We start from the raw sequence: 13987 nt of genomic DNA, 5'->3' as shown, positions 1-13987 counted from the left end.
GAAAGCCCTGTGCAGTTCCTCAGGATTATTACTATATAGCTCTTATTCTACTGATGGAGTTCCAGTGGCCTTATTTTCCTTACGATTTGTGAAAGCCCCAGAAGCTGAGAAGCTTATTTTAGTGTATAAAGTCAAAAGAAAAATAGATTAAACTGTATTATTGTTTTCTAAAGAGACTAAATCCCTCCCCCATCATCTTCTCCTGGGATTTCCTGACTTCCTCCTACTCTTCCAATCTCAGCTTCTGCTGTCCTAATTTAGGACATGATTTTATAACCATCTATACCCATCTGTGAGTTACTGCAGTTGTAGAAGTTTATGGCGCTTGGGGGCATGAAGTTATTCAATGCTGAGGGTGTTGAAAGGTGCGTAGCCCTGAAGTGGATGGAGATAAAACCTGCAGAGCAGAGCTGGCCTGGGTGAAGACGTGTAACCACAGCTGCCAGCCTTCCTCCGCACCAGCCAGAGTCATGCCCACTGAGGAGATAAGACCTCACGTCTGCTTCTGTCAGCTGAGGAAATAGGTTGTGAAGGGTGAGTTTTGTGCAGGCGTCAATGTGATGTGACCCATCTGCATTGAAGTGCAGATATGTGTGCAGGAAAGCTGCCAATTTCGAATGTGTGGCTGATGTGATATTGGATGGTCATCTTTACTCCACTGTGTGTATCAAACAGGGCATCGGGACATCAGGGACCTGTCTCCTGCCCTCTTTATCCATCGTGTCCCCGTGCTGCAGCGGCACAGTTGTGTGCTCAGTCTCATAGATTTTATTGCACACAAGTGACTGCCAGGCTCGTAGACCCTTACAGTGCATTTTACTGCCTGCTGCATTTTTGCAGTTCCTGTCCTCATCCGAGGACAATTGCTGCAGTAGGTTTTTTTTATGCAGACATCCCTGTGGATGTTTGTGGTGGGCAGTGCAGAATTGTTGACTGTATTTTAAAGCAGGCAACAGAGACCCTGGCTAAGTGCAATAACTAGGCTGCATGGGTTTAACTAAGCAAGCCTGTGGCAGAGCCAGGAGTTGAGCCTGGACCTTGTCAAGTCCCAGTCTGATGTCCCAGGCACACAGAAGAGCCCCTGCTAGCTTGAGCACAGCTCTACGGTGGTGCTGATCAGGTAAACTTCCTTTTCACGCTGCCTCTTCTACAGATGATTGTGCAACGGGCCATTCCATTTCCTCTGTCTCTTCTTCTCCCATGCTGCGCTGGTTTGCTTCATACAGCAATTTCCTCAATGAAGTGGGACGGAAAGTAGCTATTTACTCCTTTTCTCCTTCAGGCTTTGAAGCAGTTCATACCCCTACCTTTATCGTTTTGATCTCAATTTTAAAAAAAGCCTCCAGGAAAACATGTCAAGCTTGCTAGAGAAAACTGAACACCTTTTTTTTGGGTTTGTTTTTTTTTGTTTGGCCCAGTTGCTGGAAGTAACCAAAATACTCTCTGCCACATGCAGTAAACACAGCTTTATGCACAGATAGAGCATAAAGGTATGGAGCTCTCTGTGGAGGAGTTTTAAAAGACACAAACAGCAACCACCCCTCCCTGTCTTATAGGCTGTGCTTGATTAGATAAGGAAACTCAGAGTCGGGAGCTATGGGCTTCATTACAGAATCATCGTCTTTTGGATATCGTGCCTTGTCTGCTTCCTCTGAAGTCAACAGAAGTTTATGTAGTCATCTTGTTTTTCATGAATTTGGCAGAGGCAGATCATACCTGTTTAAACTAGGCTTTCAGGATCTAAAGTTAAACAACCACAATGTATAAGTGCTTTTGGAAATAGTGAGTTGTTCTGCAACAAAGGCCTTTTCCTTCTCCCTTTCTCAGCTGTCCTATCTTTTAAATTATAAAAGAGGTTGGGGGAAGAGAGAGAGAATGAGAGAGAGAGATTGAGACTCCATCCTTGTGTGCAGCATCCAGTGAAGCTGCTTCCATGGGGGCATCACAGCTCAGTGGCAACACAGGATGAATATGGTGAGACCTGGGAGAAGCGTAAAATGGTGTCACTGGTGCCATTGCAGCAGGACTGTGTGGATGGGGCTGGGCTCTGTGCTGTGTGTTGGAGCTGATCGCCGTGGGGTTTGTGCCAGGACCACTTCCACTTTCTCTGTTGGAGAGGCTGTGGGAGGAAGGTGATGAGGTTACGACAGGTCCTTTTTGATGTGTTTCCTCTGGAATTCAGAGTATAAATTCCTGCAGAGTTTGTGCAGCTTCCAGGCTGAGCCTCCAAGGCAGCATTGAGCTATGACCAGTTTTTAGGCATCCTCTGACCACTATCGCTCCTGCAGAGATAGTAGGAGCGAATGGTGAGAGCTGGCTGGTCTTGGCCAGAGCTAATCCAAGTTCTTGGTCATTCCCGCCGATTTCAGTGTGTTTGGGTCTGTCCCTCTTCTCCCAGTTCAGAGAAAGTGTTCTCATTTGTTTTGCTCCATGTTACCCTCCCTTTGCTGTGTTGTACAGTCAGATGGGATGCAGACTGCATGGGAAATGCTGCCCTGCCACGCTGCCTAATTGCTCAGCTGCTGAGCTGAATACACAGCCGGGGAGCATGGGGTGGTCCTGTGCAGGATGCATGTGTGAAAGGAAAATCACAGATGCAGTGGAAGAGTGGGTGCTCCTGGCACTTGTGTAAATGGAAAACGCACCCACGCGTGGCTGCTGGCCACAGCTGGTACCTCCTATGCTCACAGCGCAACTCCTCCATTCAGCACGGCTTCCTCTGCTTCTTCGCACTGACTGCTGTGTGCTTGAAAGAGGGGGGGGAGGGATGGGATTTTTTTTTTTAAGGTTGTAATGATTAATTCTCACTTAATTGCTTTGCACAACCAGCTTTTTCTGCCTTATTGATGCTGATTCTTGCATCAAGCTAACCAGTGGCCTGGCCGTGCTCCCCGGGTGAAGGCTGACTCACGTCTGCTTTGCTTTAAGATAATGCAGCAGGGGCGGCTGAAGAAAGTAGGAAGCTGTTGAGATAGTGCAGCCCCATCTATGCTGCTGCCGAAGTGGCGTGGGGAAGAGGGGTCTGCTGTGTCATTCAACCGACAGCATTGATGGCTTTGTGTCCTGCTGCTGCTGCACGGTCTCAGCCTGCATGCAATACAGGCCCCCTCCCAAAATTAGAGACAATTAAGAAAGGTGCATAATTTGGCAAATGGCAGGGTAATTTGGGCTGGCATGATAGATGGCCTCTCATAAGGATGGCTCTTTATTATTTCTTCTCAGAAATTTTATCTTGGGGAAGCCTTTATTTGTAGCCCCAGGGGAGGGAAGGGGTGTGGAGGTGGAGTGGGCTGGTAGAGTTTTGGTGGTTGAGAATTTTTTTTTTAAATGGAGGCGCTTAAAATGACTGCACAGAAATGCCAAACTGTGGACAAAATGGGACAGCGTTTCCTGATGTGGCCTTAGTCTGGCTTGCTTTTTTGATCCATGGGTTCAGCAGTTTGTTTCTTCTTGAAAAATCCAAATAATCGCACCAGTTTCATCTCTGTTTTGACTGTGTTGTTGCTTGTAATGGGTGCTGCAGAAGCATTTCACTTGTGTGTGTATTCAGAGCTCTGTTCTGAAGGGGGTAAATCAGTGCAGTAAGTGAAAGGTTGGGAAAGGTTTCCAAATATGTATGGTTTTGCCTTTATGCATCTGAGCAACATCATTATTTTTTTTTCCTCTCATTTTCGACTTTGCATCTGGAGAAGCCACTTCCTTCAGCTTTGTTTGGCTTCTGAGAAGGAGTCTGTTTTGGAATACCTGGTGTTTAAGGGTGTTGTAGCACCAGATACAGAAATGGGACAGATCTGACTATTTCTGTAACAGAAGAGGTTGCTGTCCCTTGTATCAGTAGTAGATACCCCTATGAACACAAACTGCAACATACAGTCCAGGCAAGGAAAACATCTGGAGTTAACTTTGGCAGTTCACCTAGTTCCCAGTGTGCATCAGGGAGAAGCAGCAGCTCACCAGCCTGCTCATATCTTTATCTCAAGGCACATGAAATCAAGATGGGCATCCTTACTGGGATCTTCCTGTCTGCACTTGCTCTTCCAATGCTGGAGGTGGGTGTTTACTTTTACCATGCAGCTTCCCTCCAGCCTGTATAATCCTTGTCACTTCTCCCAAGCAGGGCTGTGGAAACAGGACTGTTTCTTGCCTTTTTTCTGCATTGTCTGTCACGGGTAGGTCTTATGGGTCACAGACTGCCTTGCTGTGTGATTACAGAGCACCCAGCAGTAAGAGGGGTCAGTTGAGGCATCTGCAGGACACCTCATCGGTAATGAGAAAGATGGCTCCTTTCCAAAGTGTTTTGCAGAGGTGTTTCTAGGAAGATGCATTTGGGGAATGGTGGATTTTTAGAGAATTTTGTCGTATCCCTCAGGTGTGTAGTGCTCCATTTGCATGGGAGGAACCATGGAGTTACATATAGCTCTCCCATTTCTTCACTAGTTTCCATTTGTTAGTGAACCTCTGAAGTCAGAGCATGAATGCTGATCCCGCTTGATTTAATCGGGAGCTGCTCTTAACTCCAGCGGTTGTTTTGTGCAGGAAACATTTCAAAAGAGAAGAAACTCACTTCCTAGGCTCAGCCAGTGAAAACAAGTGTGAGTTGCTGCAAATGGGCACACCACTGCAGAAGTCAGTGCTGTTTCTCACAGTTAGAACTGGGTCCTTGCATCTGTCTTCAATGCCTCCTCAAATATTGTTACTGAAGTCAGGATATTTCAGTGTGTGTGTGTATATGTATATTTTTCATAGTGGGAGCTGCTTTATGCCAGTGAGGTTCAGTGTGAAGTCAAGCCATTTTTTCAGGCGATTTTCAGTTTAGACTGACATGTGATGTTAGCAGCAAAAAGGCTCTGACTATCCAATAAAGGTTAAAATTGTGGAAGGGGCACAGAATGTTGCAGGGAGCTGTGGGATGCAAATAAAATTATAGCAGTAGTAATGCGAGCATCCCCTCCATTTTACACATGTGTGGGGAGTGCAGCCAGCTCTGTGGGCTTGACCCATTTGCTGGGGTCTGCCACAAAAATGGTAAAGGATGTTGTTGGCACAGGGAGAAGAGGCACATCACAACGGAGGAGGAAGTGGCTCACAAAGCTGTGTGTGAGGAATGCCCTTCAGTCCCCTCGGTGCCATGTCAGGCAGAACCCAGCTATCTCAGGCATAAAACACCCCAAAAAAATCAAAATAGCAGTACTGCTGTCAGCTTGGCATGGGGAAGAGGGAAGTTGTGCAAAGAGCCACAACTTCTGTCCTCGGTGTTTTATGCGTGAAAGAGGTCTCACTCCAGCCCGTGGTGTTTCTGCCAACTCTGCTGTGTGCGATGGGTTGTGGCTTTGCTTCCTGAGCCCTCGGAGCCATGCTGGGCTGGCTTTGCCCTGGCAGCCAGGAGGACTCCTTGCCCACAGGGTGACAAGCACAGCCTGTGATCTCAAGCCGCATGGCTGCTCCTGTGGTGTGTGGTGTAGCTGCAGCTGCTTGTTACCAGCATGGTTATGTGCTGTGGTTGGGGTTCAGCTCAGGGCATGCAGCACCCCAAGGCAGGATGCACGTGGGGAGCCTTAGGACTAGCAGTTTGGTGTGACAGAGTTCCTGAAGTTAGGCGCATTAGCCAGGTCTGAGGCAAAATCTCCAGGTACAACTCTTATAGTAAAGAACAACAGTTGCCTCTTCCCCAGTCAGGAAGACAAAGCCCCTACATTGATCTTGAGTAATCTAGGAAGGAAAAAAAATAAAATAGTTGCATTTATTTTCAATAACTCATTTAGGTAGAACAGATAAGTAGTTTTACAATGCTGATTTATGAGCTGTTGCAAAATGCAAGAGCTGTTCGTGATTGCAAATTTCATTGATCTTGACTCCAAGAATTTCAGTACAGTAATGTTTTATGTAGTTTTCTTCCTCTCCAGTCCTGCCATTTGAAATAATAAGGACAATTTGCCTTTACGCAGCCCAAGAGGAGACAGCAAAGTCAGGTACTGGGAAGAGAACCCAGGTGTCCTGATTTACAGACCCAGGTCTGCTCCTTTCAGAAGGAGAGTCTTTCTTTATCAAAACAAATGCCCCCCCCCCCCTCCATGAATAGTAATCAGTGCTTTATCATGCAATTAGCAGGCAGTCTCTGTCAGGCATGTCTCATTTACCACTCTATGTAAACTTGACCGTGCCTAATCCAGTAGTTTGACCCCACCAGCATAAAGCAGCATACTGATTCCAGTTGCCCTTGACCACAGTGGTGACTGGTGACTATGCCATGGTATAAGGTTTTCAATAGTGGTTTGGTCTTTCAAAATTGAGCCTTGGCGCTGGCTGTGGTAGCAGCCGTACTGGATAATGCTGTGCAGTTTTGAGAGAAATACCTGTATGTTTCTTAGATGATGAGCAATGGCACTCTCCAGCCCTTTGGGTTTGGGGTTCCTACTAGCAAATACTTGTACTTGGGGTGGCTTCACTACCTCTTCCAAGCCCAATTCACTCTCTTCCTCCAGAAGTAGCACTCTGTCATATGGGTATTTGGCATACCATCGGAGGAGCAGTGCAGCTTGCATTTACATTTATGTGTAAACCTGCCAGAAAACATTTCTATTCTTACTGGCCCAGATTCCTCCTCACTGTGACTAACCATTGCTGAGCCACAGGAGTTAGCATTTCTGCCTTTAAGCACTGTGGGCCCATCTTCTCAAAGGTCTATCTCTTTGCTTTTTTTAATTAAATATGAATTTGGGGCTAAGCTACATCCTACTCTCTATTTAAGGAGGATAAAATGCCAGAAATCCTGCTTTGGGTCTGTGAAGTCAGTTCAGAAGAATTGGGCTCAAAGAGCATATTGTATTCTGTTTTTCCTCTCTGTCCGAGTTTTAATATCTGCAAACCAGAGAGTCTTTTCAGTGTCGTTTCTGGTGTGCCTGTGATATGCTGAGACACTGCTCCCGGGGACAGTTGCAGGCAGCACACCCCTCTCCTGTTTGACTCATTTTGGGCTCTCGGACGTCAGGCTGCCCTAACTAATGCCTCCCAGCAGCTACAAGAGCTGCGCTGGGAAGGATGCCATACCATGCTCTGTCTCGGCAGCGTGGGAAGACAGGAGATGCAGTGACAGCTGCTGGCAGTGCAGGTTGCTCTCAGGTTTGCTGATGCCCTGGTACCGTGCTTTGCTTGCACTGAGTCCCTTCATGACTGGGCATCCTGATGGGTAGGAGGAATGGAGTGGAAGGGAGCACTTGGAAGAGAAATGGGTTTTGACTGTGCTGTGTGTCCTGAAACTATTCACTAATAACAGGAATAAAAAAAAAAAAAAAAAAAAAAAAAAAACAAAAAACCAAAAAAACCCCAACCAACTTAAAAAAAGGCACTGCACAGCTTTTTCTCATGCTGCCCAGTTTCTATGTTGGCCTGTGTCTGCTGTGAGCCACGCTGAGCCTGTTGAACTATGCTTGGGGATTGTACTTGGGGGCTGCCTGGGGATCCCCAAGAGAACCTGCTGCCATCTCCTCCATACTCTCTTCTGCCCCTCAGCCTCCCTGCCCAAATTTCACTGTAAATAGTCGCTACGCGTCACTTATTAGTGCTTTTATTCTTTGTGCTATCATAGCACACACAGGCATCACATCAATCCATCACAGGAAAGAAAGTCCTCGCTCCCAGGACCCACAATCCAGCTTCTTCTGACAGGGACAATGGCCCATAGCTCTATGGGAGGATTGATGTTTGCATTGTTACTTTTTTTCTTCTTATTTCAACACCTCTATTTCCTGTCACTGTGCATGGATGCAGACACACCTCTAGCATTGTTTTCATCCAAATTTTATCTTCCCATGCAAGATTATAGGGTTGAATTTTCTTGGAGCTCTCTCGGTGTTATGCAGGAATATCCTATTTTATCCTATTGTCCTGATGGGGGATAAATAACTTGGAAGAAATGTAGAAGGTGTACAAATGAAAGTAGAGGCTTGCAGGTTCTCTAGAAATGAACACAGTACTCTCACTCTGCTTTATAAAAGCCAAGTTTGCTTCCACTGAGAACACTACATTTTTGTCTCTGATTTTAATGGGGACGGGGCCAAGGGCTGTGGGGAACATGGGCAGAACTGTTTTTCTCCTGCAGACATCCAAGCTAAGGTACCTTGTTCTTCCTGGCTGCAGAACGCTGTGATGACTGGGGTGTGGATACCATGAAGCAGATCCAGATTTATGATGGGGAACCTGCCAAGATCAAATGCCCGCTTTTTGAGACCTTCTTGAAGTACAACTACAGCACAGCCCATTCTGCTGGCTTAACCCTCATCTGGTACAGGATTGGGCAGGACCGGGATCTGGAGGAGCCCATTAATTTTCGTCTCCCGGACAATCATATCAGTAAGGAGAAAGACACTCTTTGGTTCTGGCCTGCTCTTCTCAATGACACTGGGAATTATACGTGCATGCTCAGGTAGGTTGTGCAGTGCGGCTTCTGTATGTCTTCAGCATAATTGAAGGACTTTCATAGAAGTGGGGAAATTATGCTGTTAGCACCAGATCTTTCTGTAGGGAGAAGACCATTTACATAAGCATTAATGGGAAAAGAATGTTACAATTATAAGACCGCTCAGTGCTGAGCCAATTTACATCGTAATAATGCTTGGAGCCTTGCAAACGTTAATGAGCATGCCTCTCTTTGCTAGCTGCAAGTGTCCGTGAAAATATTGCTGAGCCCATGGCAAAATCCACAGGCACTCACCATTAAGAAGTGATCTGTATGTCTAGAGTAAAAATAGCTTCAGATGCAGGGGTAATGTTTTGACTGCATGCTAATTTGGCAAAGATTCATGAGATTCAGACTTCTAGGAAATTAAAAGTGTCTCTAAGTGTGGTACAAAATGAACATAGCATCTGCTATGCACTGAGAACAAGAGCTCTTTTTGATCTTCTTCACATTGTCTCTTGTTCATCGTGTCTTTGACCCTATTATCTGCTTTACCAGCAGGGGAGTGGATGTTGCTTGTTAGTCATCGTTATAGGCTTTTCTGAGCTAGTGTGGCCATCTTCGATGGTGTTTTCTTTCCAATTTATGAATGAGTCAACTAAGGCTGTATATACCTCATCAGCGCTATGATGCTCATTATTGCAGATGTGATTTTTGTTTCATTCCACTGTTACAGGAGTAAACAAGTTTCAACTAATCAGCCCTATCCTCCTCTGTCCTTAGAAATACAACCTACTGCAGCAAAGTTGCATTTCCCTTGGAGGTTGTTCCAAAAGACCAACACTCTTGTGTGAGCCATTCGATAAAACCCACTGAGGAGATGTTCTACTTGGAGCACGCCAATGAGAAGATCATATGTCCAGATATTGATGGGTTTTACCCTGCTAGTGTAACACCAACTGTCAAGTGGTACTTGGTAAGAAGGACTTATTTGGGCAGTGGGGGAATGCAGTGTTGTATCTGAAAAAGCAATGGTTGGCATAAGAATCATGGAGCTATGTTTCAGAGCCTTCCCAGTGATGAAGCTGTTAAAGAAGCTTTACTAATTTTAAGAGCTTTGTTTCCATTGAGTTCAAGGGTAAAACTGCTCTTGGAAGGGCATTGAGAGCTAACACTGAAACTTTTCTGAGCAGCGTGCACAAGTGAAGAATAGGAATTAGGGATTTAGGAACCTCAGTTCTGCTGCTGGCAGTATACCTGACCTCCTGTGTTTGCCAGTCACTATCCCTGTAAAGGAAACTGTGATTCATATTCCCTCTTCTGTTTAAAAAAAAAAAAAATAAAATGCAACAACCACCTGCTAGTGAAGATAGCATCCTTTCCAAAATCCTTTGAGGTGAGGAAATGAAGCTGTACATCAGGCCTCTGCAAGGACTGTGGGTGCCCTGTTTGACACAATTCAGCAAACCTCTTTTCTGAAGATGGAGACATCCCTGCCCCAGCCTCCATACCGCTCTGATAATTAGGCTGTCTCCAGCCATCCTCAGGCTCTTGCCTACAGAATTAGTGCTCAATTTTATTAAATTTTGACCTCAGTGTTTCTTCTCTAGGTGGATGCCTTTAGTCAAGAGAGAATAAGAATTCTCAGGGGATGTGCAGCCAGAGGGTTATGTGACTGAATTCTCTAACTGCTTATAAAGTGCTTTTGGATTTCTAGATAGAAGGTTCTGTATGAGTGAATTTAATAACAAAGTAAGTTGGCAACAAATATATCTGCAGATTTTAAAAAATAAAAAACAGTAAAAAAACACCCCAGAAGAAGAAACCCAACTCTGAAACCCTTCAGGAAAAACTTACTTTTGTATCCAAGAGGAGCAGTTTCACTCCAGTAGTTGAAATGCTTTACTTGTACCATTCATTGAAATTCACATCTCAGCAATCAATTAGCAGAATGAAACAGAAAGACCCATGGAAGTAATTTTTCAGGCAGCAAGTCATCCCATGCCTAATAAAAATCATTAAAAATGGTATATGACCCCTGTCTTAAACTGCCCCATTAGGATGTATCTAATTTGGAAATGTACCATTCAGAAATAATCTCTTAGAAAATGTGCACATCTTTGGGTTTTATGACAATCTGCATAACCCCTTTCTGAAAAGGGATCTCTAGCTTGGTACTTGGCAGAGGTTTCCTGCCTCACCTGACAGAAAGAGAAGAGTTATTAGGGTTTCTGTACTACAGATTCTTGTTTGCCAATTGCCAATTTTGTAGCCTCATCCCCAGCTGAAGTCAGTCAGGGTAGCTTGATTAGTCCCGAAAGAGTTAGACATGCTGACATCAACAGGGGACGTGTCCTTTAGTCTTAGTATCCATTTGTGAATACATCATCATTTTCTTCCTGTCTCTTTTTATGTTCACTGTTCACTCTGCTGAGGTGCTCACCTTGATTGCAAATTTGCTTCTGAATCAGAGATCTCTCTTCTATAAAATTGTCTGTATTTAAGGTGGGATAAAGCTATTAGGGTCATCTGCTTCATCACCTGATTTTCAAGATGAACACACCAGTTTATTATTCCAGCATGCTCAAAGTTCATGGTATTTAGGTCCAACCTACATCACAATCCCAAGTATCATATTCATAGTTTAAGACCAGATCTTTGTAGTAGCATTTAAACCAGTATCTTTTGAATCCCAAAACTCAAGTGTTTTTCTGCCTGACTCCAGAACTGCAACTTGGTGGATGGCTTCTATGAGCGATACCCCCAAGGGCCCAGGCTTGTCATCGGCATTGTCCGCAGTGCATATAAAGGGAATTACACTTGTATTGTGACATTCAAGGACCACGGAAGAACCTATAATCTCACCAGAACCATAAAGATGAAGGTGGTGGGTAAGGATAACTTTAAAATGTCTAAAATGCAGGTGGATAACTGCAGAAGTGGTAAAAATGGCTAGAAGGGTCTGTCACAGGATCCATTTGTGGTTGTGCTCAATCTTCATTACTCAACTGACCTGGTATATTTGGGCTTGCTGGGGTCAGCCTCGTGTGACTGCCCAGAACATGTTGCACTGGAGGTCCTACCCACCACCATATCAAATACCCCAAACAACACAGAGTGACCAGGCTTAGGCTGCTGAGGTATAGCCCATGAGATGGCCAGGGGTACCCTCTGCTGGCATGTGAATGCATAACCCTGGCACTCTTGCTCATTTTTGTTTCCAGTGCCCTTTGCTTCTCCCATTTGCTTGTGAGATTGTCCCATTGTAGCCAACTTGCCTTGGTCTTATTGCAAGCTCAAAGCTTTGTGTGCTGAGGCCAGGCAGGACTCCAGTTACCCAGACCAGTGCTTGAGCAGGTCTGTCCCAGGCACATGGGCTCAGCCTACCTGCCAGGGAATTGTAGACAAAGGTTAAAAACCTAGTGTACAATAGAGCACATGCTGAGTCCCATGGCAACCACTGCTTTAAGAGCTTAATTAAATACTTGTGACAGGAAACAATGTTTGTATTTTGTTTTTTAGAAGCAGCAATAAAAAGAAACTGGTACAGGTTGTACCTTGTGGGAGATGTTGAGTGGGAGATGAGAAGCCCAAAAATTTCTATCTAAACTTTGGAGTAGCCTCAAAGTCTGGGTCTGACCCTGAGTTTGTGAACAGGGATTAGATTTCTCTTTGCATGGAACTCTGCAGCAGAATTGTATCACAAATTAGATCGGGGCATGCGCAGTAGTGTGTGAGGTTATCATGAGCGAGGCTGCAAGGACCCCAGTTTCTCATGAAGTCTGGGTCCCCGTGGGGGGCTCTCTGTTCTCTCTCCCACAGGATCTCCAAACAAGGCCTTGCCACCACAATTCACCTCTCCAAATGAGAAAGTTGTCTATGAAGTGGAAGCAGGTAAATTGCAACGCTAGGGGCCTGCTGTCATTCCCCTGGCAGCCTGCCTGTCGGGATGGGGAGACCAGCCAGGCACAGAAGCAGTCCCTTCCACTGCATCCCTGGTGCTTTCCCTCGCAGAGCACACAAGCTGCCACAAGTTGCCTGATGGACAGTTTGGGGTGCCAGTCCTCAATGCTAGAATGGGAGAGCACAGTTTTAAATGTTTGTTTTTGCAGGCACAAATAAAGATAGATATTCAAACACAGAGATGCATGACTGCAGCTGCAGAAGCAGGTGAAACAAGGACACTCAGCTGCTTAAAGAAATTCCTGTAGGACCTTGTCTCAGTGCTGCCCCTGGCTGTGGTTTGCTCCAACTCTCCCTCATTCAGCCCCTCAGTGGCTTCAGCCTTCTGGCCACTTCTTGCTCATCTCCTCTCCCTTTTTGGCTGATTACTTCCTAATTAATGACAGCTTTCCTTTTGCTGGTGTCACATCATTTTGTAATGGGGTACCACACCCCTTCCCCCACCCCATCTGTTTAGAGGATTGCTCTTTGGAGCAATTCCCTGTATTGAGTGGATCATGTCCCATTACATTGCTCTAATAAATGTGGTGCCAATGATGACAATTAGCAGCAGAATCTTCACTTTAAAGCACAGCTTTTTTGGCTCAGAAGGTCAGACTTCTTCCATAGTCACTCTGTAAGATAAAATCACTTACGGGCTGATCACAATGATATTGATGCTCCTAAGCTTGATCTTGAGGGGAAGTTAAATGCCTAAACAAGTGTTCCCACACCAAAATGCTTTTGTGGAGTTGGATCCTTCGCTTTATGGCATCTGTCCCCTGTGCAGTGGGGATAATTAACACTGCCTAGCTTTTCAGGGATGTGGTTGGCATGGAGCATCTCTCTTTGGATGGGTCACTGGATGCAGTCAAGGAATTTGTAACATATTTAAGAAGGCAGAATATTTTTCCTATTTATTTAGCTGTCACAAATCAATGTGTCTGGGGTGTTAAACTGTTATCAGATGTCTGAAGGTGGATGATGGCCTCATTCCCTCCTGAAGGGAGGCAGAGCTTAGACTGGTAGGCTCACTGGAAAGCACAAAAGTCAGGGTGATGCTGTTCATGCTTTGCAATACCTCACTGTGGTCGTTTCTTCCCAGGAGATGACCTCATTCTATCCTGTGAGGTCTTCTTTACCTTCCTGAAGGACTCCCGGACTGAGGTGTGGTGGACCATAGATGGGAAAAACACAGATGACATCACGGACCCCAAGATAAAAGTCACACAAAGGTAACATAGTAATGTGAAACTTCATTTGTATGGAAGCCTCTCTTGGGTCCTGTAGAGGGGTGTGGGTACAGACATGCGACAATCCTATTTTCCCTTGCAAGGGAGTGTGGAGCCCCCTGTTTCCCTGTTAATCAGAACCCCCTGTGTCTGCACCATGCCATGATGTGCACCAGGAGCTCCAGGGAGGAGGCCTCCAGACCCGGACAGTGTCTTGTCTTACAGAAGGATTTGAGGGAGCTTTGTTTACCAGTTCACATCATCACTTGTTTAGGTCCTGGTGCTATTGTGGGACTTATAAAACAGGGACAGACACAATTTTACTTAGAGGAATGTTCCCAAATAGCATAAGTGATAAAAATGTTTCAAAAAATGGAGGCTGAAACCAAAAATGTAGTCTTACACATAGTATTGATTA

At 45.3% G+C, this 13987-nt stretch overlaps 1 protein-coding gene across 4 annotated transcripts in view; it reads left to right on the top strand.

The window, feature by feature from the left end:
* Positions 1–13987, top strand: part of IL1RAP (interleukin 1 receptor accessory protein) — a 47987-nt gene that overhangs the window by 20501 nt on the left and 13499 nt on the right. For 3 of the 4 annotated variants that reach the window (XM_074833967.1, XM_074833964.1, XM_074833965.1), the window contains exons 3-7: positions 8137–8422; positions 9179–9371; positions 11121–11286; positions 12218–12289; positions 13443–13572. In XM_074833967.1, the coding sequence (XP_074690068.1) occupies positions 8137–8422; positions 9179–9371; positions 11121–11286; positions 12218–12289; positions 13443–13572 (847 nt within the window). Of the gene's footprint in view, positions 1–371; positions 535–8136; positions 8423–9178; positions 9372–11120; positions 11287–12217; positions 12290–13442; positions 13573–13987 lie in introns of those variants that run through there. The other variant, XM_074833966.1, reaches the window with a different exon arrangement.

The sequence above is a fragment of the Strix aluco genome, chromosome 9 (assembly GCF_031877795.1).
Source record: "Strix aluco isolate bStrAlu1 chromosome 9, bStrAlu1.hap1, whole genome shotgun sequence".
In the NCBI taxonomy this organism is placed as follows: domain Eukaryota; kingdom Metazoa; phylum Chordata; class Aves; order Strigiformes; family Strigidae; genus Strix; species Strix aluco.
The sequence above is the reverse complement of the archived record's forward strand: the minus strand, read 5'-3'. Positions and strand labels throughout refer to the sequence as shown.